This window comes from Lynx canadensis, chromosome A2 (assembly GCF_007474595.2).
Source record: "Lynx canadensis isolate LIC74 chromosome A2, mLynCan4.pri.v2, whole genome shotgun sequence".
Lineage (NCBI taxonomy): Eukaryota > Metazoa > Chordata > Mammalia > Carnivora > Felidae > Lynx > Lynx canadensis.
Window position 1 is genome coordinate 56,961,824 of NC_044304.2, and position 26,783 is coordinate 56,988,606.

The window sequence follows — 26,783 nt, forward strand, 5'->3', positions numbered from 1 at the left end:
CCAGACCCTGGGACAACGTCTTGGGCTTGAAAACAGGGAGAGTGAGGCCAGGGGCCTAGAGGGACTCACTCAAAGTCCCCAGTAAGTTGGCTCCTGAGCCCCTGTCCCGGACCAGGCTGGGGCTGGGTCCTAGGTCCCAGAGCGGAGTCTGGTCCCCGCCACCCCCCCCTGGGGGCCCCAAAACCCCAACCCTGACCACACATTCAGCCAGGGGCTCAGCTGAGGGACCGCGCCACCCCTCCTTTGGGGAAGCCAGGACGCAGGGTGCCCTCACCCAAGTCACATCCCCTCTCCTCGTCCTCTGTCCCTTTCCCCACACGGCCACTCCCCACCGCAGCCAGTCTCTGCCCAGCCTCTGCCTGGCCTGGCTCCTACCTCCTGTCTCCACACCCCGCTCCACACACCTTCCTAAAGCAGGCCACGCACTGACCGACCGGGTCGCCCCCTTGCTTGGTCCTGACACTCACTCCCAGCTACTCCTAGGAGCCCTCCGGAGCGTGGGGAACCCCTCCCACACACACAGTCTCAGAGACGGCTGTCCCCCGTCGCTGCCGTCAGTTCCCCGCCCCGGAAAGAAAAGATCCAGCCCGGATGGCAGGCTGGGCTCCCACTGGCACCTCCTGGACATCCGTGGTGTGCCTTCACTAGGGCCAGGCCGGGGGTGTGACGAGGACGGCTCTGCCCGCCCACCTCGGCCCTGGACGGAGCCCGGACCGTCCCAGCCCTCCCCCATGTGGGCTGTGTGCTTCGGGACTCTGTCCCCTGCAGCGATTCTGAGCCTCACGTCCTGCTGCAGCCATCGCCTCAGTACGGTTCCCAGAGAGCCAGCCGCAGACGTGGGGGTTGCCCTTCCATATAAAAACCTTTAATAAAAATAGCTCTCTTCAGAACCTGTCATAAAACGGAAGTACCAAACTGAAAGTCCTGCCACCTGGGCAGGAGGGAATGAGGCAGGCTGGGCAGGCCACAGAGAACTGCGAGCGGTAGCCGACCCAAAAGGAACAGCTCTAGCTGGTGGCTGACACATGGGACTGTGGGCTGAGTTGACACAGTCTCATTTTTCAAGAGGAGGTAGCAGTATATCTTTTTAACGGTAGTCATAAATTGACCTCCCCACCGCGAGTGACAGGAGAAAGCTAAATAAAACGCAAGCACCCAGCTAGCAGCCTGTTTTACACACTCAAGATAAAAATAAGTGAGTTCCTACAATAGCAAAACATGTGTACAAAAGTGACAGCTGAAGCCCACAGCCTGCCAGGGAGGGCCAGGGGCCAGGGTAAGAGAAGGTGGGAGAAGGAGCCCCAGGACTCACAGCGCCAGCCTGCCCGTCTGCAGTCCCAGGACAGCAGAGCCCTGTGGCAAGGGCCAGCGGGGGATGATGGTCCCCTGACAGATTTCCAGACCCTGCACAGGTCCCGGCTCAGACCTAATACCCCAGAAGTCTTTTGGCCTCTTCACTCTGGGCCTGCAGGGTCTCACTGGCGTACTTCTGGAGGAGTTCCATCTTCTTCCTTCGCACAAGGGCCTCCTCGATCTGTGGACAGTGAGAGTGAAGGGCTCATGCTGGACTCCTCCACAAGGCCCTCCGTGCCCTGCTGGAGCTCAGCCAGGAGGGAGATCCCCAGACAGAGGCCATCGAGGAGCCAAACCCCAGAGCCAGCTCCCACTGGAAGCGGAGGAACAACCCTGTTTGTCAGTATCCCCTAAAGCGGACGGGACCCAGCCCCCCGCTGCATGCTGCTGCACCTTACCTACCGGAAGCATAGCGACCAGTGCCAAGTGGTCGGAGTCAGAGCTGCCCTAACGGATAGGAAGGGCGAAGAAAACCCACGAACACACTCTGTGCAGGCTCCTTTTCCCCGAGTCCTCTGGCACTGGGGAAGCCCCACCTGCAAGGGGAGCAGCTCTCAGCCTCTGTCCTACCTCTTGCTGTGATGGCACTGGGACATGGGCGATGAACTTCTGCTGCCCGTCTTCACCTCCTTTCTCCTGGCTGCCTTCCTCGTCAGACTACAAAACAGAGAACAACCAAAAGGCAGTGAGCCGGAGCCCGTTACACACATGTTGGAACCGCTACAAAACACACAATTCGGCAGCTATTTAAGAGGAAAAAATAGGGTGCCTGGGTGGCTTGGTCAGTTAAGCATCCAACCTGATTTTGGCTCAGGTAATTATCTCTGTTTGTAGGATCTAGCCTCACTCGAGCTCCTTGCTGACAGCAATGGAACCTGCTTGGGATTCTCTCTCTCTGCTCCTCTCCTGGTCTCTCTTGTGTATGCGAGATAATAACTAACTAACTAACTAACTAACTAACTAACTAAATAAATAAATAAAATCTCACTCACAAAATAAACTTAAAAAATAAATGCCAGGTGTGCCTGGGTGGCTCTGTTGGTGGAGCGTCCGACTTCGGCTCAGGTCATGATCTCAGCTTGTGAATTTGAGCCCCGTGTCGGGCTCTGTGCTGACAGCTCAGAGCCTGGAGCCTGCTTCAGAGTCTGTGTCTCGCTCTCTCTCTGCCCCTCCCCTGCTCATGCTCTGTCTCTCTCTGTCTCAAAAATACATAAAACATTAAAATAAACAAATAAAAATTAAAAAAATAATAAAAGGAAAAAAACAAAAGGAATGGGGAAGTTCAGTGCTCACACAGAAAGACATGGAGATACCCACTAACTATTTAAAAAAGCCACAAAACACTGTGCAAATGATGCTACCTTTTGAATGAGGAAAGAGAATTAGAAGAGAATCTAGTGACAGCCGTGAGAACCGGGTGCATCTTTGCACCCAGAGAACTAGGGAATCTTTGTTGGTCTTTACACATTCTTTGGTTTTTGAACCTTGTGAATGTTATCTATTTCTTTAATTAAAATTTAAAAAATTTAATTACCAAATGTACCCAATATGGGAAATGTACCAAATATAGAAAAAAGATCAATTCAGGGTCTGCCCACGAGTCAAAAGAGATTGCCAATAACTTCAGGAAATAACGTGGCCTTGGAAATCTGAGGAGAGAGGGCTCCCGTGAGGTGGTGGGGTCCACTGTTTGCCAGTGTCGGTGCCAGACACCCTGCACCAGCCTCTGCCCACACCCGCTGACTACTACCTAGCAATACAGAGGAATGAACTCTTGGATTCAACACCTCGGATGGAGCTCAAGGGCACTGTGTTGAGTATAAAGACCATCCTCAAAGGTGGCATACGGTACGATTCCACTTGTGAAACATCCTCAAGAGAACAGAATTATAGAGACAGGGAACCGACTGGAGTTGGCCACGGGATGGGGGAAGGAAGGAGGCCTGACTGTCAGGGTGCAACACGCGAAGGGAACGGCTCTGTATCTTGACCGAAATGGTGGTTGTACAAATCCACACGTGTGATAAAAGACACACAACGCTATACATTCATTACGCCATCTCTGTTTCCTAGTGTTGACACCGTCCTGTAACTCTGGAAGATGTAACCGTTGGGGCAAACTGGGTGAAGGATACACAGGACCTTCTGTACCACCTTTACAACTTCCTGTAAATTATTTCAAAACTACAAGGAAAAAACCCACCTTTGGTGGCTCTCCATTGCTCTTTGGATGAAGGCAAACCCTCCTCACCGTGGAGCAGGGGCGCCGGCCTGTTCTGCCTTGCCCCCACCCCAGCAGCCCCTTACTGTGCTCCAGCCACACCGGCCCGTCCTCTGTCCCTCACACTCCCACGGTGTCTTTCAGTACATGTGTTTCCCCCGCTGCTGGAACACTCTTCCCTCACTGCCTCTCCCTTGGTTATTAACTTGTCCTGATCTTCCAGACCTCGGCTGAAGGGTCAGCTCCCAGGAAGAGCCTTCATGGGCTCTCCCCGCACCACATCACTATCGCAGACCGCTGTCACAGCCACTGGTTCCCACTGTCTCTACTCACCGGACTGTCTCCCCACTGACTCTAAGCTACAAGCAGAGCTTGTCTCCTGCTGTGCCCCTGGCACAGGCCTGGTTCACAGTAGCCGCTAATTAAACAAACACCCGCTGAAAGAGCAAATGAATTATTTGCAGCTGAAGAAGACCTTCCTAGGGCTTCAAATGTTTCACTGTCCCCACTGCTGAGCAGCCAGACCTGCATATGAACCTAACCTCAGGTCCGCCGTACCCTGTGTGATAATGACCAAGTCACTAAACTTCTCTGAGCCTGCTTCCTTGCCACCGATGTCGCGGCAAGTTCCTCACCCGGGACCTGACCTATCGCCCACACACGGGTAATTCCCCTCCCCTTCTCAGTCCAGCGAATCCATTTCATCCCTTCTCGATGTGTCCAGGGAGCAAGGGCTGCATGGCAGGCTCTTCAGAAGAGTCCAGAGCTAGCAGGCTCTGCCTGAGAGGCAGGATCATAGCTCCACCCTCAACCACCACCCTCTGAATAAGGCCCTCTCTGCTCTGGGCTGGTTTCTATCTCTAAAATGGGGTTGTTAAGACTAAACAAGACCTTTTGGCACTGCCACTTAAAAGGAAATGATGAGGGGCCCCTGGGTGGCTCAGTCAGCGTCCAACTTCAGCTCAGGTCGTGATTTCACGGTTCATGAGTTCGACCCTGCATCGGGTTCTCTGCTGTCAGCAAAGAGCCTGCTTCAGATCCTCTGTCCCTCTCTCTGCCCCTCCCCGGCCCGCGTGCTCTCTCTCAAAAATAAACAGGGGCGCCTGGGTGGCGCAGTCGGTTAAGCGTCCGACTTCAGCCAGGTCACGATCTCGCGGTCCGTGAGTTCGAGCCCCGCGTCGGGCTCTGGGCTGATGGCTCAGAGCCTGGAGCCTGTTTCCGATTCTGTGTCTCCCTCTCTCTTTGCCCCTCCCCCGTTCATGCTCTGTCTCTCTCTGTCCCAAAAATAAATAAACGTTGAAAAAAAAAAATTAAAAAAAAAAATAAATAAAAAATAAACAAACATTTCAAAAAAAACTTTTAATAAAAACATAAAAAAATAAAAATAAATGATGAGGCCTACCCTGCTGACACCTTGATATTAGACTTCTAGCCTCTAGAACTCTGAGGCTAGAAACATCCATTTCTGGTGTTTAAGCCGCCCAATCTGTGGTACCTTGTAATGTATAAGCAACTAATACAATAGATACATAATTAAACCTGAAAACGTAGTAATAATAAAGAAGTGAATAAATAAATAAAAAGAAACGATGGGGACACGGGCTAGAACTCATGGCATCAAATGTGTTTATAAGTCCGACAGCAGTGTATTCAGAAGGGCCTATCTCTACAAAGCAGGTAAGTAATGCTGGGTATAAAGTACAGTTTACCAAGTGCTCTAACAGCCATTCCCTTCTAGAACCCTCCCTGGGATGCTGAGTGGTGATCCTCACATCCATCTTCCAGCTGAGGAAGCTGAATTCTCAGGGCTGGGCTTTGGCCCCGACCCCTCGCCAATGGGCCGAGGCTTCCTACCATCCCATCCATTTTCCCAAGGCCCAGCCTTCGTGGCTCAGAGCAGAGGCAGTGAGCACCGGGGGCCCCCCACTGCCCACAGTACCTCTTCCTCGGTGACAGCATAGATGTTGATCTCTTCCTCCTCTTCCTCCTCCTCCTCCTTTTCTCCTCTTGCCAGCCGGGCCTCTCTCTCAGCTTTCCACTTTTCCACCAATCCAGCCCTGACTGGAGAAACAGGAGAGCAGGTGCTGCTTAGTCAGGCCTCGAAATCAGCTTTATGTGCAATGCAGGGTGAGGCCCACATGTCCCCTCGGAAGAGGGGAACCCTCCATTCTGCCCTGGCAGGCAGGAGTGGAGTGTGAGAGGTAGTCTAGTCACATCACAGCTCTAGCTCCCAGTCACAACAAGGCAGCCTGGCAGGGGACAACCCCAGATCATCCCCAGTTCAACGACCTAAGTGACTTCCTGACATGCCTACATGAAAGAGGAGACACAGTGGTACAGCATGCCGGAAAAGGGCTCAGACTCCTGACCACCTGCACCCAAAGCCCTAGCTGACACACCAGGGGTCTCAGCACTAACTTCTTCCTCATAGGGCTGTCATGAGGCTTCAGGACAATGTCCATAAAATGCTTAGCACAAGGCTTGGCATGGAAGAAGCACTCAGAAAGAGACACCCACCTTGCTCTATACTGATAACCTATTAGCTGTGCTTAAAGCATATCTGAAAGCTACTTAAATGGGCACCACTTCCCGATTTCAAGAAAACCAATGTGGGAAGGAATCTAGATGATGCATTCTGGGTGGATAGGGGGCAGGTCAGATGTCACTCTTGGGCTTCCCCAACCTGCTGCTTCTGGCCCAACACAGCCCTGACTGCATCACAGATACCGAGCAGACCATTTCCTCAGAAGACCATCAGCAATAAAACCAACCCACTTCTGGTGTAAAGGACATTTTCAAAGGACAGAACAGAAACCAGATGCCATCTATAACGAAACGAAATGCTCGGAGACCTACATTTCTTTTCATATTCCTGTTCCAAAGGCACGATGACACCATCATCTTCATCAAGGTAACCGTAGTATTCAAAATCGATTGCTTTCATGAGCTCAGCGCGTGTCTTTCTTGGAGGGGGAAGAGCTGAAAGAAACAGCACCAGCTCAGCTAAATAACCCACCACAGTCACACCCAAGCCTTCATCCTGGACAATGTTATGTGGCCATGGAGTGTGCGTGCTCAAGAAAATACCATGATGTAGGCACCTCTCTGTACTAGCCAGAGATTTACATTAAGTGGTACAACCCTTTTTAAAACTTTAACCCAATTAGTCTATTTAGAAAAAATTTATACTAATTAAAAACACAAAAACAAAAGCTGGCAAAGCCTAATGGACAGAGATATACATTATTCACAGGGTCGTGAAAGCCTGGAATAACCTAAGGCTCTATGTAAGCTGTAGGATGTGTGTAAAATGGGGTATCTGATGGCCCCTGTACCGCTCTTGCACAAGATGCTTTGATAATATAGGAAATGTCATGTTAAATGAAAAAAACAGGATAGGAAAATGTAAGTATATAGATAAGACAAAAGAAACTATAAAAAAACAAAAGAAAGTCCTAAAGAAAATATTTTCAGGGGCACCTGGGTGGCTCAGTTGGTTGAGCGACCGACTTCAGCTCAGGTCATGATCTCATGGTTTGTGAGTTCGAGCCCTGCGTCAGGCTCTGTGCTGACAGCTCAGTGCCTGGAGCCTGTTTCGGATTCTGTGTCTCCCTCTCTCTGCCCCTCCCCTGTTCATGCTCTGTCTCTCTCTGTCTCAGAAATAAACAAACATTAAAAAAAATTTAAAAAAAAATTTTTTTTCAGACTAAGGGTTACTATTCAGGATACCTAAGTAATTCTTAAAAATCAAAAGGAGGGCATCTGGCTGGCTCAGTCAGTAGAGTATGCAACTCTTGATCTCAGGGTCATGAGTCTGAACCCCATACTAGGTGTAGAGATTACTTAAAAATAAAAAAATCTTAAAAAAAAAATCAAAAGGGAAATGGCAACCCAACAGATAGGTGAAAGAGTAAAAGCTGATCATTTCAGCAGAAAAAGCTCACATGTATAAAAATTTCATTTAGCATGATGCCTGGGTGGTTCAGTCCTGACCTCTGATTTTGGCTCAGGTCACGATCTCACTATTCACTGCTCCACTACTCTTGGTCCCTGACCCGTGACCATGCTGGCTTCACCCAGGACCGGGTTCAGGGCTAAAACCCCTCGGGCTCAGAACGCTGCGTTCCTCCCAGTCAAAGGGAGTGGTTTAAGGGTAGAACTATGGTCTGGTCAAAGCCAACCAGATTCAATTCTGGGGGTTTTGCTTAAACTGCTTGGGAGAAAAAAAAATCTCTTGCTGAAGAGGACAAAATGTAAGTTGGTGATAAACCACTCGCTGCCACAAGCAGAGAACTAAACAGAGAAAAAGTTCACGCAGTGGAAGTCAAAACTGCAACATGGAGGAAATGTGGCCTGGAATCAGCCATTCCTGAAAGCAAACCACCGTGGGCTTCTCAGTTATGCGAGCCAATAAATTCACTCTGCTGCCTAAACTGAATTGGGGTTAAGCCAGGTGTCACTCACACTGATGAAATTCAGCTTATGAAATAAGCACATAAGTGCATTAAAAAAGGCCTGGAAGGGAACGTAACAAACAGATAATAACGATTACCAGTTATCCAGGGGCACGGGGAAGGGGGGGGGGGTACCCAAGGGAGAGTGCTTTTGAATATACTCATGAAGACTGACTTACATACCTTCTCATTTAAAAAAAAAATCTACAACTGGAATAAATAATAAATTTAGAAAAATTATTTTTCTAAAAATATTGACCTCGATATAGGTGCCCCCCCCAACATATGAATTTTTTCTTTTTAAATTATCAGCTTTGATTCTTTGACCAATCTGTTGGGTTGTCATTTCCCTTTAAAAACTAGATGGAAATATGTCCCAATAGGTCAACAATTGTCATCTACAGATGGGAAAATATGGGCAGTTGTTTTTCTGATTTTCTGTATTTTACCACTTCTCTGTAATAAAACTATATTATTTTCACAATGAACAGCATGATACTTACACTTTGAATTATTTTTTAAAATTTTTTTAAGATTTTTTTTTTTTTTTTTTTTTTACAATTTTATATTTAAGTAATCTCTACACCCAATATGGAGTTCGAAGATCAAGAGTTACATGCTCCACCAACTGAGCCAGCCAGGTACCCCTTGAATTAATTTTAAGTGGTGTTAATAACGCACACAAAACCAGTTTGGGCATAATTAATTTAAAATTAAGCAGGGCTTGGGGCACTTGGATGGCTCGGTCGGTTAAGTGTCTGATTTCGGCTCAAGTCATAATCTCATGGTCTGTGGGTTCGAGCCCCGCATTGGGCTCTCTACTGTTAGCGCAGAGCCTGCTTTGGAACCTCTGCACCCTCCTCTCTCTGCCCTTCCCCTGCTGGTTCTCTGTCTCTCAAAATAAATAAACAAACTTAAAAAAAAAAAAAAAAAAGCAGGGCTGAATACAGATAGAATTATAAATATATTTTTAACATTTACTTATTTTTGAGAGAAAGAGACAGAGCACAAGTGGGGGAGGGGCAGAGAGATTAGGGAGACACAGAATCTGAAGCAGGCTCCAGGCTCTGAGCTGTCAGCATAGAGCCCAACGTGGGGCTCGAACCCACAAACCATGAGATCATGACCTGAGCAGAAGTCAGATGCTTAACCGACTGAGCCACCCAGGCGCCCCTAGAGTTATATACATTTTTTTCTAAATCTTTTTTTTATGTTTATTTATTTTTGAGACAGAGAGAAACAGAGCATGAGTTGGGGGAGGAGCAGAGCGAGAGGGAGACACAGAATCTGAGGCTGGTTCTAGGCTGTCAGCACAGAGCCTGACACAGGGCTCTAACCCACCAACCGTGAGATCATGACCTGAGCTGAAGTCGGACGTTCAAACTGACTGGGCCACCAGGCGCCCCTAGAATTATATTTTTAAAAGAAAAACTGACTGGAAGGAAATAGAGAAGAACACCAACAGTGGTGAGAATATTGCTGTCATTCTTCTCTGCTATTCACATTTTTTTCTATAATATTTAGACTACTTTCTTAAAAGGCAAAATTAAAATCCACAAACACTCCAGGCTAGTGGTTTCCAATTGCATTTTGGAAGGCCAAGGTTTGGCTGAAGCTCCCCACGGCCACGGAGGGAAAAGGCAGGACAGGTGAGGGGACCAGCCCTGAATTCGCACAGAGCAGTTCCCTATTACTCCGTTTATACCTACTGGGGTTCAGTCCAAGCTTTTACTTGTTCTTCGGCTAGGGTTTTTTCAGCTAACAAGTAACTGAAACATGAGCCCATTTCAATGAACATCAGAGCCTGCCCTGATAGTTCGAGGAAACCTCAAATCGGAAACATGTCATTCAGACTGAGAGACTGGCATGTGAGAATTTGGCGCCAGTCAATTCTGGATTCGCCTCCCAACCCCGACTGCGTGCCTTGGGCCTGTGACTTCAACTCCTGGTATTTAAAGTTTCTCATTTAAAATGGGGGAACAGTAATTCTGACACTGAATTACTGACTCCTGAAACAATGCAGGAGGAGCACCTAGCATACAGATCTGTTAGGATGACTACCAACAATTAGAGGCTAAGACCTTCACAAACATTAGCAGTCACTTACGTTCTTTTTCAAATAGCTCTCTAACACCAGGCAAATCTTTGGCTGCTCCAAAGTACTTGTAACCTCGATTTCCGGGGACTTCTTTCCCTTCATGATCCAGCATTTTAGGTCCAACTTTCTTATTGGGAAGGAAAAAGAGAAAATGAATCTGATCCTTTAACCCACTATTTCCATGTTTGCAAATATATTTTAAGATAGTAACAATAATTGTGGGAAAATACTGATGTACACGGAAAAACATTTGGGCACTTTTTTTTGTAAATTAAAATCAACCTAAATACCTAACACTAAGAGGATGATTTATGTAAATTATAGCATTGTCATGGATGGAATATACTCTATAACTTAAAGATAATGATTCTTATGAAACTCCTATACTGCCTTGGGAAAACACTTATAACATGAGGTAAGTGACAAAAGCTCAAAACACAATTGCAAACAACCTAAATGACGAGCAGTAGAAGACAAATGAAATACATGCTGAAGACGGAATTCTACCCATTAAAAATGATGATGTCAACAACTACATGTAGTATGGTGACCCTGCGCCAGGTCTATAGGACTATAAAAGGATATTGTTGGGAAAATCTATGAAACAGTCAAGTACTTTACATAAAATGACTGTACCAAAGTGTCTTACACTTGATAATTCTACCACGGTTACGTAAGAGAACATTCTTCCTCTTGGAAAATACACACAGGGGCGCCTCGGTGGCTCAGTCAGTTGAGCGCTCAACTCTTGATTTCAGCTCAAGTCATGATTGCAGGGTCATGGGATAAAGCCCCATGATGGGCTCTGCATGGAGCATGGATCCTGCTTGAGATTCTCTCTCTCTCTCTCTCTCTCTCTCTCTCTCTCTCTCTGTCTCTCACCCTCTGCCCCTCTCCCCCGTTCGCATTCTCTCTCTCTAATAAGAAAATAACAAAAATAAGAAAGAGAGAAAATATACACAAGAGATACTAAGTATTAAGGGAAAAAGAAGCATAATGTGTTAAGGTACACACAGAAAATGACAAAGTAAACACAGGAAAAAAGCCAAAATCTGGTAAATGTGTATGAAGGGTATATAAGAATTCTCTGTACTAATTTTGCAACTTTCTCAAAAATTTGCTTTTTTTTTTTAATGTTTATTTGTTTTTGAGAGAGAGAGAGAGAGAGAGAGAGAGAGAGAGAGCGCGCGCGCGAGTGGGAAAGGGGCAGAGAAGGTAAGACAGAGAATCCCAATGCGGGGCTTGAAACACAAATCGCGAGATCATGACCTGAGCCAAGTACAGGAGTTGGACACTAAACCGAATGAGCCACCCAGGCACCTCTCAAAAATGCTTTTTAAAATGATGAGGGGCATCTGGCTGGTTCAGTCAACAGAGCATGTGGCTCTTCATCTCAGGGTCATGAGTTCAAGCTCCACATTGGGCATAGAAAGAAATAAAAATAAAAATAAAATGATGATATAAATGACTATTGAAATGAAAGTATGCTCCTGAAACACTGTTAAGTGAACAAAGCATATAGTTACAATAAGAAACAATTTCCGTAAAAATAAACATATATATACATAGAAAAAAATGCTAGAAAGGTTAAATAGAAAATGTCAGTAGTAGTTATTTCTGTGTAGTAGAAAACTATATAACATTCTGTATCATTCATAGAATATAACAAATTTTTTAATATTTTACAATTTTTATGATTTTTTATTTTATATTTTCTTCCTTTTTTTTTTCATTTTTTTTTTTTTTTTTTTTTTAAAACTCTATAGTATCTACACAGACAATGTTACTATTTTGGAAAGAAACAAATCCTACAACCAAAGTTGTATATACAGTGAGTGTGATCTCAATCGTGGCACTCACAGAAAAACAACAGAAGGAACTATTCAAGTAGTTTCATCCAGGTAATGCCATCCTGACTGAATGCTATCCTGCTTCTTTTCTGAACTTGATAAATGTACTACTTTTCTTTTTTAATGCGGCAAAATACACATAACAAAATTTACCATCTTAACCTTTTTTTTTTTTTAAGTTTATTTATTTATGAGACAGAGAGAGAGAGACAGACAGCATGAGTGGGGGTGGGGCAGAGACAGAGGGAGACACAGAATCTAAAGCAGGCTCCAGGCTCTGAGCTCTCAGCACAGAGCCCGACACAGGGCTTGAACTCACAACCTGCGAGATCATGATCTGAGCCTAAGTCGGATGCTTGCTTAACTGACTGAGCCACCCAGGCGCCCCAGCATCTTAACCTTTTTTTTAAAGTTTATTTGCTTATTTTGAGAGAGGGAGAGAGAGAGAGTGTGCAGCGTGCGTGCACAAGTGGGGGAGGAGCAGAGAAAGGGAGACAGAATTCGAAGCAGTTCTGCAGTACCAGCGAAGAGCCCGACTCAGGGCTCGAACCCACAAACCATGAGATCATGACCCAAGCCAAAATCCAGAGTCAGGTACTCAAACCAACTGAGCCACCCAGGCACCACCCATCTTAACCATTTTTGGTGGACAGTTCAGTGATACTAAATACATTCATAATATTATATAACCCTCACCACCATTAATCTGCAGAACTCGTCTCATCTAGTGAAACTAAAATTTTAAATGTATTACTTTTACACATAGAGAATGGAAATAAAACTGTTAAGCATTAAAAAAAAAAAATTCAAGGGGCGCCTGGGTGGCGCAGTCGGTTAAGCGTCCGACTTCAGCCAGGTCACGATCTCGCGGTCCGTGAGTTCGAGCCCCGCGTCGGGCTCTGGGCTGATGGTTCAGAGCCTGGAGCCTGTTTCCGATTCTGTGTCTCCCTCTCTCTCTGCCCCTCCCCCGTTCACGCTCTGTCTCTCTGTCCCAAAAATAAATAAACGTTGAAAAAAAAAAAAATTCAAGAAAGAAAAATATTGAAAGATTAATGTGAATTGCACCAAAAATTTATAAAATAAACTTGACCAAGAAGGTGAAAGACCTGTACTCTGAAAACTGTAAAACACTGACGAAAAAAATTGAAGATGACAAATGAAATGGAAAGCTCTTCCATGCTCATGTACTGGGAGACTTAATATTGTTAAGATGTCCATATTACCTAATGCAATCTGCAGATTTAATGCAATCCCTATCAAAATACCAGCAGCACTTTCCAAAAAACTAGAACACATAATGCTAAAACTTGTATAGAACAACAAAGACCCCAAACAGCCAAAGCAATCTTGAGAAAGAAAAACAAAGCTGAATTCCAGATTTCAAGATATACTACAAAACTGTAATAATCCAAATAGTATGGCAGTGACACAAACACAGACACACAGGTCAACGGAACACAACACAGAGCCCAGAAATAAACCTAGGATTATATGGCCAATTAATGCACGACAAAGGAAGCAAGAATATGCAATGGGAAGACAGTCTCCTCAAAAACAGTGCTGGGAAAACTGGAGAGCTACATGCAGAAGAATGAAACTGGACTACTTTCTAACACCATACCCAAAAAGAAACTCCAAATGGATTAAAGACCTAAACGTGACACTTGAAACCATAAATATACTAGAAGAGAGCACAGGCACTAAATTCTCTGACATCGGCCATACCAACACTTTTCTAGATATGTCTCCTAAGGCAAGGGAAACAAAAGCAAAAATAAACTATTGTGACTACATCAAAATAAATAGCTTCTACAGAACAAAGGAAATAATCAATAAAACAAAAAGACAACCTATTAATTAGGAGAATATATCTGCAAAGGATATATCCAATAAGAGATTAATATCCAAAATATAAAAGAACTTCTACAACTCAATACCAAGAAACAAATAATCCAATTAAAAAATGGGCAGATGACATGAACATTTTTCCAAAGGCAAAGATGGCCAACAGACACACTGAAAAGATGCTCTACATCACTCATCATTAGGAAAATGCAAATCAAAACTACGAGATATCCTGTCAGAATGGCTTAGTATCAAAAACACAAGAAACAACAAGTGTTGGCATGGCAAGGATGTGGAATAAAAGGAACCTCACGCACTGTTGGTGGGAATGCAAACTGGTACAGCCACTGTGGAAAACAGTATGGAGGTTCCTCAAAATTAAAAACAGAATTACCATATGATCCAATAATTCCACTACTGGGTATTTGCCTAAAGAAAAATGAAAAACACTGATTCTAAAAGATAAAATGCACTCCTAATACTGTAGCATTATTCACAATAACCAAGATATGGAAGCAACTCAACTGTTCATGGATTGATGAATGGATAAAGAAGATGTAGTGTGTGGGGCACCTGGGTGGCTCAGTCGGTTAAGCGACCAACCTCAGCTGGGGTCATGATCTCACAGTTCGTGGGTTTGAGCCCCATGTCGGGCTCTGTGCTGACAGCTCAGAGCCTGGAGCCTGCTTCCGATTCTGTGTCTCCCTCTCTCTGCACCTCCCCTGCTTGTGCTCTGTCTCTCTCTGATTCTCAAAAAATAATGTTAGTAAGAAAAATTAAAAAAAAAAAAAAAGATGTGGGGTGTGTGTGTGTGTGTGTGTATAATGGAACACTCAGCCATAAAAAGAGTGAGATTGGGGGAACGTGGGTGGCTCAGTTGGTTAATCATCTGACTCTTGATTTCAGCTCAGGTCATGATCTCACAGTATGTGAGATCAAGCCCCATGTCAGGCTCCGCACTGACAGCGCAGAGCCTGCTTAGGATTCTCTCCATCCTTCTCTCTCTGCCCCTCCCCCACTCTCTCTCTCTCTCAAAATAAATAATACACATTTTTAAAATATTTTTATTCTTTTAAATAATCTCTACACCCAACGTGGGGCTCAAACTCACAACCCCAAGATCAAGAGCGGCATGTTCCTCTGACTGAGCCAGCCAGGTGCTCCAGGACCATGGCCATTTTAAACAAGAGGCCAGGGGTGCCTGGCTGGCTCCATTGGTTGAGCCTAAGACTTCGGCTCAGGTCACAATCTCACGGTTTGTGAGTTTGAGCCCCACATTGTGCTCTCTGCTGTCAGAGCAGAGCCTGCTTCTCCCTTTCTCTCTGCCCCTCCCCTACTCGCACTCTCTCTCAAAAATTAATAAACATTTAAAAATAAATAAATAAACGAACAAACAAGAGGCCCAGAGAGATTAAGTGGTTTACTCAAGAACATCTGGACAGTAAACTGAGGGGCCCTATCTGCTCTGATGGCTGTGCTATGGGGTGTTTAAGAATTATCCTACCATGGGGCGCCTGGGTGGCTCAGTCAGTTAAGCGTCCGACTTCGGCCCAGGTCATGATCTCACAGTTTGTGAGTTCAAGCCCCACGTCAGGCTCTGTGCTGGCTGTGTGGAGCCTGGAGCCTGCTTCACATTCTGTGTCTCCCTCTCTCTCTCTGCCCCTTCCCTGCTCATGCTGTGTCTCTCTCGGTCTCAAAAATAAACATTAAAAAAAATTTTTTTTAATAAAAATAAAAAAATTAAAAAAAAAAAAACATTAAAAAGGTAAAAAAAAAAAAAAAAAAATTATCCTCCCTACCTTTCCCATGTTTCCTGTCCACATTTAACAGGCATTCTTCAAAGCTTCTTTCATTCCTCAAGTACCTACTCCGTGGCCAGCATGGGCTGGGAGCTGCAGCGGATGCAAAGTTACCCAGCCTGCCAAAACACTTACCCCCAAGATCCACTGGCACAGTGGCTTACTTACTCCATAATCAGGACCACCCAGCTCCTTTATCCGGACTTCCCAGTGTCCTTTCTCTCTTAGCAGTTTGTTAATTTCATCATTCAGGTCCCGAATTCGGAATTCACCTAAACCAGCTGGAAAACAAAAACATTAACATTGTTTCTTCAAAATAGCACTCAATGTTAAACCCTAAAAATAAATGTCAATACCTAGGAAGGTATGCGGGACAAAAACACTCATTTAAATTTATAAGAAAAACCATCACACCCAAATAAAGGAAATGGCAAGGATTATGAACCGAGTCCCCACCAGCACAGGGGAAAAAAATTCTTGAGGAAAACCTTCATCATCATTAGCAACTGAAGAAATATAAACTGAAGCAATCCTACTGTTCCATTTATACAACTATTAAAATACTTTGGTGGTGGGGGCACCTGGCATCCAACGCCAGCAAATATGCAGCGAGGCTGACATAAGCACCGGGACTGGGAGAATTCTGTGTTGGTTTCACCCTTTCAGGAAAGCAATGTTTTGTTATATGGGAACATCTTTTGGCAAAGACTATACTCTGAGAATGAAGCCTAAGGGACTCATTTAAAGGAATATGCACAAGAGAGTTTGCAGAGGTGTTGTCTCCCACGCCAAGAGCAGCTGGGGCATCCCACCGCAAAGGAAGGTTAATGGCTAATGAACCTTGATATGTTGAAACAAAGTATCACGTGGCTGTTGCAAGGGAGTAACCTCCCTCCCCCTTCTCCACTGAATGGTTTTCCACCACTGTCAAAAGTCAACTGACCACATGTGTGGCTCTATTTCTTACTCTCTTCCATTGGTCTATCTTTCACCACTACCCACCCCATTATCTGGAATACAGTAGCTTTATATAAAATCTTAAAGTTAGGTGGTATGAATGCTACAATCTTGTTCTTTTTCAAAATTATTTTGGCTACCCTAGTTCCTTTGATTTTCCATTTAAAATGTAGAAAAAATCTGGCAACCTATTTAAAAAAAAAAAAATCCCATTGGGATTTTGATTGTGGTACTATTTGAAAAGACCAAGAACTGACATCATTACTAGGTTTGGGTCTTGCCATCCACGAATGCCGTGTACCTCTCCACTTACTTGGGTCTTCTTTGATTTCCTTCATCGATGTTTTAGTTTTAAGCAAACAGACCACACACATACATTTTGTTAGATGTATGCCTAAGTATCTCTTCTGTTTTGGTGCTTTTGTAAATAGCCCTTTTTGCAAATGTTCTATTACCAATTTTTCAGTGCTGGTTTATAACAATAAAATTGATATTTGTGTATTGTCCTTCTTTCTACTCTGTAACCTTGCTAACCTCACTTACTCACTTTAGAAAGCTTCCCATAAGATTTCTTGGGATCTTCTACACGGAAAATGACATAGTTTGAGAAGAGAATTGTATTTCTTCCTTTCCAATCTGTGTGCCTTTTATTTCCTTTCCTTGCTTTACTGCACAGACTAGGAATTCCAGTACGACCTTGAATACAAGCGGTAAGAATTTCTGCCTCGTCCTTGCTCTTAGGAGGAAAGCATTCAACCTTTTGCCATTAAGTACGATGCTGGCTATAGGTTTTTTGGGAGAAGTGTTTTATCTGGGTGAAAAAAATTCCCTCTTATTCCCAGTTAGCAGAGAGTTTTTACCATGAGTGGATGTTAAATTTTGCCAAAAATTTTTCCCGTTATCTACTGAGATGATCTCTACTAAAGATCATCTAGAGAGGCTTCTCTACTTTAGAATGATGATACAGTGGGGGCGCCTGGGTGGCTCAGTCGGTTAAGCGGCCGACTTCAGCTCAGGTCATGATCTCGCGGTCCGTGAGTTCAAGCCCCGCGTCGGGCACTGTGCTGACAGCTCAGAGCCTGGAGCCTGTTTCAGATTCTGTGTCTCCCTCTCTCTGACCCTCCCCTGTTCATGCTCTGTCTCTCTCTGTCTCAAAAATAAATAAACATTAAAAAAAAAAAAAAAAAGAATGATGATACCGTGAATTATATTCATTTCTGAATACTGAATCAGACATGTACACCAAGGATAAATCCCACTTGGTTGTGATGTGTTATCCTTTTTATAAATTACTGGATTTGGTTTGCTAATATTCTATTGAAGATTTCTACACTCATGAGGAATATTAGTTGGAAATTTTTTTCTATTCATGTAATGTCTTTTTCTGATTTAGTATCATGGTAATGCTAATAGTCAAACTTCTAAAATGAAGGAGGAAGTGTTCCTTCCCCTTCAATTTTCTGGAAGAAACTGTGTTGAATTGGTATTTTTTCTTCCTTAAATGTTAGGTAGAACTTACCTGTGAAGCCATCTGGGTCTGGAGTGTTCTTTGCTGGAAGGCTTTAACTATGAATTCAATTTCTTTAACAGATACGGGGCATCTGACTGCCTCGGTCAGTAGAGCATGCAACTCTTGATCTTGGGGTCATGGGTTTGAGCCCCATGCTGGGCATGGAGTTTACTTAAAAAAAAAAATTCTTGATTTCTTTAATAGACATAGGAATGCTGAGGTTTCAATTTCATCTTGAACAATGTTTCTAAACAGTGGCACTACTGACATTTTGAGTCAAATAATTCTTTGTAGGATACACTGTAAGATGCTTAGTGGCTTCCCTGGCTTTAACCACTAGATGCCAGTAGCACCCCAAGTTATAAAAATCAAAGTTTCTCCAGATACTGACAAATGTCCCCTGGCGGGGCAAAACTGCCCCTGGGTAAGAACTAATTCTCTTTAAGTTTCTGTCTTTCAAGGACTGGTCGGTTTCATCTGAGTTGATGAATTACAGACATAATATTGTCTGTAACATTCCCTTATTAACCTTCTAATGTCTGGAGAGTCTGTAGTAATATTCCCAGTGTCATTCCTCGTGCTTGTAATTTTTTTAAGTTTGCTTGTTTGTTGGCTTGTTTATTTATGTAATCTCTATACCCAACATGGGGCTCGAACTCATGACCCTGAGCTCAAGAGTCACGTGCTCTACTGACTGAGCAAACCAGACACTCCTAGATGTTCCTAATTTGTATCTTCTTTTTTTCTTGGTCACTCTGACTAGAAGTCTATTAATTTTATTGACCTTTTTATTTATTTAATTTTTTTTTTTGAAGTTTATTTATTTTGAGAGACAGAAAGAGTGAGCAGGGGAGGGGTGGGACAGAGAGAGAGAGACAGAGAGAGAGAGTCCCAAGCAGGCTCTGCTGCACTGATAGTTCAATGTGGGGCTCAAATTCATGAACTGTGACCTCAGGACCTGAGCCAAAACCAAGAATCAGACACTTAACCGACTGACTCACCCAGGCATCACTTACTGATATTTTTAAAGAACCAGGTTTTAGGGGCGTTGGGTTTAACGACTCTGGCTTAGGTCATGATCTCACAGTTAGTGAGTTCGAGCCCCACACTGGCTCTGTGCTAACGGCTCAGAGCCTGGAGCCTGCTTCGGATTCTGTGTCTCCCTCTCTCTCTGTACCTCCCCTGCTCACGTGCTCTCTCTCTCTTAAGAATAAACATTAAAAAAATTTTTTTAATAAAAAATAAAAGAGTAAAGCCTTGGTGAGGCTTAAAAAAAAAAAAAAAGAACCAGCTTTTGACTTCTTTTCTCTCTTCATCTTCGATTTTCAGTTTCATCGATATCTGCACTTACCTTTATTATTTTCCCTCGTTCTGCTTACTTAGGGTTTGGTTTACTCTTCTTTTCTAGTTTCTTAGCATAGAAGTTTAGATCATTGATTTGAGACCTTTCTTATTTTCTATTATTTTAATACAAAAAAAGAACATCCCCCCCAAAATTGTTTTTGTCCCTTAAATTCTGACATTATGTTTTCATTTTCATTTACTTCAAAATATTTTTGAATATCCTTGCAGTTTGCTCTTAGACACATGGGTTGCTTAGATACATGCTGCTTGATTTCCAAATATTTAGGAATTTTCTAGGTATCTTTCTGTTACGGATTTCTACATTAATTCTGTTATAATCAGAGAACATACTTTGTAAGATTTCAATTATTTTAAATTTGCTAACATTTGTTTTATAACCCAGAACATGTTCTATTTTCGTGAATATTCTAGATGCTCTTAAAAAAAGAAAACATTCTGGGATGCCTGGGTGGCTTAGTCGGTTAAGCGTCCGACTCTTGATTTCGGCTCAGGCCACGATCTCACCGTTGGTAAGTTTGAGCCCCGCTTTGGTCTCCAGACTGATAGTGCGGAGCCTGCTTGGGATTCTCTCTCCCTCTCTCTCTGCTCCTCCCATATGGCTCTCTCTCTCTCTCAAAAAAATAAAATAAGGGGCGCCTGGGTGGCGCAGTCGGTTGGGCGTCCGACGTCAGCCAGGTCACGATCTCGCGGTCCGTGAGTTCGAGCCCCGCGTCGGGCTCTGGGCTGATGGCTCAGAGCCTGGAGCCTGTTTCCGATTCTGTGTCTCCCTCTCTCTCTGCCCCTGCCCCATTCATGCTCTGTCTCTCTCTGTCCCAAAAATAAATAAACGTTGAAAAAAAAAAATTAAAATAAAATAAAATAAAATAAAATAAAACAAAATAAAATAAAAAATAATAAAACTTTTAAAAAATGTTTTTTTTGTTAGGTGGAACGTTCTAGAAGTGTCAAATTGACTCATACTATTATTCAGTTTTTCTATGTCCTTAATGATCTTCTATCTACTTGTTCTACTGATTATTGAAAGAGAAGTGTTGAAATCCCTGAGTCTAATGGTGGATTTGAGAATCAACACTGCAGGGGTACCTGGGTGGCTCAAGTGGTTGAGTGTCCAACTCTTGGCTTTGGCCTAGGTCATGATCTCATGGTTCTGTGGGGTCGAGCTCCATGATGTCAGCATGGAGCCTGCTTGGGATTCTCTCTCTCCCTCTCTCTCTGCCCCTACCCCTCTCGTGCATGCATGCACTCTCTCTTAAAATAAGTTAAACTTAAAAAAAAAAAAAAAACACCGTAAAAGACAAATTAGCTTACCATTCTGAATTTGAGCCACTTTTTTAGAGATCTCTCCAATGATCTGTGAAAAAAAGAAAAGGTAATATTCTCATGACTTTTGATTATGTCTGAAAGCACAGAAAACATATAATTCAAGATTAGTAATTAAAAATACTTAGAATTCTGGTAAAGAATCACTGAGAGAATAAGAAACAATCAGAATACAAATCAAAACCACAATGAGGTATCACCTTACACCTGTCAAAATGGCTAGAATTAAAAAGACAAGAAATAAGTGTTGGTGAGAATGTAGAAAAAAGAGAACCCTCGTGCAGTGTAGGTAGGAATGTAAATTGGTACAGCCACCATGGAAAACATGGAGGTTCCAAAAAAAATGAAAAATAGAAATACTATATGATCCAATAATTCCACTCCTGGGTATTTACCCAAAGAAAATGAAAACACGAATTTGAAAAATACATGTTAACTGCATTATTATTTACAATACCCAAGATATGTAAGCAACCCAAGTGTCCTTGGACAGTTGAATGGATAAGAAAGATGTGTTATACATATACAACAGAACACTACTCAGCCATAAAAAAGAATGAGATCTTGCCATTTTCAACAACATGGATGGACCTAGAGGGTATTATTTATGCTAAGTGAAACGAGCCAGACAGATTTCACTTACATGTGGACTCTAAAAAGCAAATCAAATCAATTAACAAACAAAAAAGCAGAAACAGACCCATAAAGACAGAGAAGAAACTGATGACTGCCAAAGGGGAAGGAGGTGGGGGATGGGCATAATAATGGGTGAAGGGGAGTGGGAGATACAGGCTTCCAGTTATGGATTGATAAGTCACGGGGGCGGGGGGGGGGGGGGGGAGGTGCAGTGGAGTTCAGCATAGGAAATATAGTCAATGGTATTATAATAGCATTTATGGTAACAGATAGTAGCTACACTTGTGGGATCACCATGTTGTATACCTGAAACTAATGTAACACTCTGTGTCAACTGTACTTCAATAAAAAAAAGAAACAATCAGAGACTTGTTACTTCTACTAAGACCAGATTCACCCAGAACATACTTGTCGTCTCCACTTCTCAGCTTTGGGCAGCTCAGTACATTCTGAGGCAAGGAAGGGTCTTCTTTCCTATGAAGAAGAAAATACACATGTTGCCACTATACTAGTTACAAGCTCTGTGCAGCATTCACAACTGATTCAGCCCTGAAGACTAAATGTCTAGTGGTCTAAACACATTTGAAGTTTCAGTTCCAAATGATCTCCATCAAGCCTTATATCTCACACTACGGTCTCCACTTGGAAACAACTATATGAGGGGTGCCCGGGTGGCTTAGTCAATTGAGCATCTGACTCTTGATTTCAGGTCAGGTCAGGTCATGATCTCACGGTTCATGGGACGGAGCCCTGCAATGGGCCCTGTGCTAAGAGGGTGGAGCCTGCTTGGGAGTCTCCCTCTCCCCCTGCCCCACTTGCGCATGCACTGTCCCTCTCTCAAAATAAATAAATAACTTTTTTTAAAAAAGGAAACAACTATACATGCAAAAACATACATACATTGCACTGTATCTGGTACAGTGAATCACTGGAAACAACTTAAAAGTTCAATAATAGAGAGATGACTAAGTAAGCTAGGTTATATTCACTTCATGGAATATTCATATTATCTTAAGAAATAATGTCTATCGGACACCTGGGTGGTTCAGTCAGTTCAGCTAAGGTCATGATCTCATGGTTCATGATTTCGAGCCCTCTATCAGGCTCTGCACTAATGGTGTAGAGGCTGCTTGGGATTCTCTCTCTCTCTCTCTCTCTCTCTCTCCTCTCTCTGTCCCTCCCCTACTTGCTCTCTCTCTCTCTCCCAAAATAAAGAAACTTAAAAAAAAAAGAAATATCTACAATACTCAGAACATACATAAATGTGTATGTGTACACATGCATGTGTGTGTGAGCATGTGTGTTTAATTTCTTTTTTTTTTTAATCTTTTTTAACGTTTATGTATTTTTGAGAGAGGGAGAGAGACAGAGCGTGAGTGGGGGAGGGGCAGAGAGAGGGGGAGACACAGAATCGGAAGCAGGCTCCAGGCTCCGAACGGTCAGTGCAGAGCCCGACGCGGGGCTCAAACTCACAGACTGTGAGATCATGACCTGAGCCGAAGTCGGACACTTAACCGACTGAGCCACCCAGGCGCCCCTGTGTGTTTAATTTCTATAAAATAAAACAAAAATATTGAAAGAATGCTGCCTATTATCCCTGACCTGGTTGAGTCTCCATGAGTTGAGATCATTTACTGGTATCAGCTTAGAGCTCCTCTCCATAGTACATTTCCGTTTTCTATTATTCACTATTAGACAGAGCTGGGATAATATGGAAAGCCAATTATCATAATACAGAGGAAATGGAAGCAGCTAGATCATCAATCACACTGCCCCAGCTACAGAGAGAGACACCTAGAATTCAAATGTATAGACTCCTAAGAGTGCCAGCGGCTATAGACAAGAAATTGGAAGTCTCGTCTGCTCAGGAGAGAGTTTTACCACATTTATTCTTAACGATTTACAATTCATGAAGATTTACACCAACCTTCACTTTTCCCTCTTCCAGTTGAGCTTGGCGAAATCTTGCTAAGGCCGTCCTATCAGAAAGAGAGAAGAATCCATTAGATACCGCTCACAGACTTCTTATCACTCAAGTTCCTAGATGACATAGATCTGCTCATGACCGTATTTAACATCAGCCATTCATGAATACTATTCATAAATAGATTATAATAATTATTCTTCATAAAAAGAGAGCATACATGAGCATGCACAAGAGATTAAGACACCAAAGAGAAGTTATGGGTTTCCATGTCCCGACAGTGGAACTTAAAAAGCCATGGGTGTTCCTGAACACCCAAATATCTATTTTACTTACACTGTGTGTAAAGACCATGGGAAACTCTCCTGATCAGACCACTTGGTGAGCAACACATCCGGATGCTAAAAGACTAGCATCATGGGGTGCCTAGCTGTCACTCTCATAGCCCCTGTACCATCCCCAACTAAACTAATGTTTATCCAGTATAAGTTCTGGGGAGTTGTCAGAAAACACTAGTAGGGAAAACAAACATCGAACATGGGCATACTATTTTAACACACGTAGAGAAAGAAAAATACGAAAAGAACCAAACACAAAAAGAGCTCCATGGTGATAATTAAGTCCCTTAAAATTTACAGACAAAACTGAATTGATACTTACATGGCCTTTTCTGCATTTCGGGCCTAAAAGGAGACAGAAGGGGAGAAAAATGCCCATGTTTAAAATACCCTTTTTTCACATACTTTTAGAGAAAAGTATCAAAAGGACAGTCACAAGCATAATGTTTGAACTAGCATCCCAAAAGAAAAAAAGAAAAGAAAACCAAAAGAAAAAAAATCAAAAGACGTCCAAATCCTGTGACTTTACCCACGCTGCTCCCTCCACCTAAAATCTTCACCCCTCCACTGTCCCTCCCCACCCTTTGGATCTGACTAACTCTTATCCATCCTTCAAAATGTATCACCGGTGTCATCGCCATCCCAGAAAGTTCGTCTGTGGCCCCTTCTTCCCAACTGGGCTGCTACCTTTTGTGTGGGTTTGTAACTACCATGGTCCTTTCCACTCAGCATCCCAACTGTCTGTTTCCAGCCAGCAGAACTTGAGGAAGAAAAGACTGGCTTTTCCAAAAGGAGTTTTATGTAACTACTGTCACACAAGTGTCAAGTCCACTGTCCCTGAAACACTGTCAAGCACAGAACATGTTTTCTGGGTTGTAGTTTAAGTAGAAAGAGTACTCGCTAAGTCAGGGACTTGAACTTTACTCTCAACTCTTCCACTCACCATCCCGGAGAAGTAGTCTCTCAGGTTCCCCATCTTTACAACAGGGATCATACCTCTTATCTCCTAGAGATGTCATGAAGACTTAAGAGATAAACACATACAAACATCAGGTATGCAGCTTCTAGAGCCTCAGCAAAAGTTAAGTTCAACGTAAGTCTCCTTCCTGGCCTTCCGTTACAATGGACACAGCAACAAACTCGGCAAAAGCTTGGCGGATACGTGAACACATTACCAACTAAGGATAAAAACAAAGCAGCCCTCCCAGGGGAAGCCATCATCTTGAAGGCTGAGGCAGTGTCCTACCTATTTTACTAAATCCTAGAGATTCTAGATATTTAATTTAGTGTTTCTCAATGTTTACTGCATGTTTAAAACACCGCGGTAGGTGCTCGTTGGAACTTCCCCACCAAACAATGAATCAATGTGATACGGGCACGTACCCAGGGTAATGTAAGCCCACTCATATATGAATGTGCGATGGTGACAGGGATATAAAATACCCAACAACTCCTGTACCCAAAAATATCCAGGCCCAGGAATTCTTCTCCCCTGCTAGGGAATAGGCAGAAGGATTCCCTATGTTTGTTAGAGTTCAGAAATGACGAGCCTCAAGGCTGAGCAGGGCAGTATGAAGCAATAATTTGGGATATAGTCTCCCACAGAAAGGTCTGATTCCAACCCAAGAAGGTTTCTTCCCTTCTTGGGATCTTGGGCTCATTAATCTACAAGAGCATGCAATACATCTTCTATAACCTCATTACTGTGTCTTGTGCTTCTTATGCGGGCTTCGCTTAATGAAAATATTATGGTAACTAACATGTATGAGCATCTTCTTTGTACCAGCGCTAGGTGCATTCTCACACTGACATGTCGGGAGTGCTTCCTGAACCAATGGAGAAGCCAACAAACCACTCCAGACCACAGAGATCATACCCTCAGGCAGTAACACTACGCCATCCATTCAATCGTTACTGAACACCTACAACGTGTCACACCCCTAAGAAAGCCACTATTAGACACTAAGAAAGCAATGTTGAAAAGACCGACCCCCGTGAAGTTTACATCTTGCGGGGGAGATGGAGAAGAGAAGAGACATAAATCAAATAACCCAGAAACATACTGTCACCCCCGCTGCTCATCCCCCGTATGGGACCTGGGGACAAACAAGTGGGCCCACGCCAGGCACCGTGACTCGATGCCGGTCCTTGCACCTCTCTTAGTTTTCCCGGGCGATAAAATAAGGCGCTTCATCGAGATTACAACAGTGCTGGAGACGGTAACTCCGCTCTCCGAGGTTCCCATTTCCCACCCCCAAATTCTGACAGCTGAAGAGAGGAGGAAGAGAACCCCAGTTACAGGTAGACAAGGAGCCTGAAGCCTGCAGTGATGCCCGGCTGCACCCCTCCACCACGAGCGACCGAATGGGGCTGGGAGACCTCACTGCGCGCCCGCTCGCCCCCTCCACCACGCACCCACCCAACTCACCATGGTGGCAGTGAGGGCGCCGCCCTCGGGCCGCGCGGGCCCAGCCCCGGGAGCTTCACTGAGTCGGGCGAGGCCGACCCCGGCGGGAACTGAAACACCCTAGCTGACCGCACCACCGATTTTTCTGTCGGAAGGACAAACGGGATGGACCGGAAGTTGGGGGCCGGAAGCGAAAATGGGACTCGACTAGAGGAGGAAGAGGAAACGCAAAAGCGCTCTTGTAGGACTGCCTTCCCTAGGCGTTCGGGCGTCGCACTGACACGCGCGTACGAAGACTGGGGGCGTTGGCAAATTGCGCCTGCGTAGTGAGACTGACGTGTCTTAGACTCCGCTCCCGAAGGCTGGTTTCGCTCTCGCGATAACAAGTGCAAATTTTCTTGCGTTAACTATTGCTACTGCGGAAGCGGAGGACACCGGGTGCGGTTGACTGTAAGCTGCTTGGGGTTATGGTTGCCGTTCTGGATCGCATCCCACCGGCCCCCTTTTTATTTCTTTTGGTGAGAGCAAACATGCCCTTTCGGAAGTCGTCCTCATGCCTCTGAACGAACTGAGTCCTCACAGCGGACTGGGCTCGCTGAACCCAGCCTTCGTAAGAGGTTAGGCAGCTCGAGAAGTGGAAGCCGCAGGCCCCAGGTAGTAGGCGCTGAAACGCCCTTTTGGTCAGGTCAGAACGAGTGTTCTCCAG

The 26,783-nt window shown here is 44.1% G+C and overlaps 1 protein-coding gene and 1 non-coding gene across 2 annotated transcripts; both read right to left on the reverse strand.

Annotated features, from left to right (window-relative positions):
• Window positions 1-843: 843 nt before the first annotated feature.
• Window positions 844-26,355, reverse strand: LOC115508610 (pre-mRNA-splicing factor ISY1 homolog). Its single transcript, XM_030307521.1, has 11 exons — window positions 26,099-26,355; window positions 23,993-24,015; window positions 23,336-23,387; window positions 21,817-21,882; window positions 20,761-20,803; window positions 15,789-15,901; window positions 10,136-10,253; window positions 6,431-6,553; window positions 5,514-5,635; window positions 1,924-2,010; window positions 844-1,534 (listed from the first exon to the last, which is right to left on the reverse strand). The coding sequence occupies exons 1-11, from the start codon at window positions 26,099-26,101 to the stop codon at window positions 1,427-1,429; spliced, it is 858 nt and encodes a 285-aa protein (XP_030163381.1). The 5' UTR covers window positions 26,102-26,355; the 3' UTR covers window positions 844-1,426.
• Window positions 9,113-9,197, reverse strand: TRNAR-UCU. Its single transcript has one exon. It is a non-coding gene; the product is annotated as a tRNA-Arg (tRNA).
• Window positions 26,356-26,783: the final 428 nt, after the last annotated feature.

Coding starts and splice junctions, on each gene's coding strand:
- LOC115508610 (XM_030307521.1), bottom strand. Junction 20,804..21,816: donor CTGAGAAGTGGAGACGACAA/GTATGTTCTGGG, acceptor TTTTTTTCACAG/ATCATTGGAGAGATCTCTAA. Junction 2,011..5,513: donor ATGCTGTCACCGAGGAAGAG/GTACTGTGGGCA, acceptor TCTGTTTTGTAG/TCTGACGAGGAAGGCAGCCA.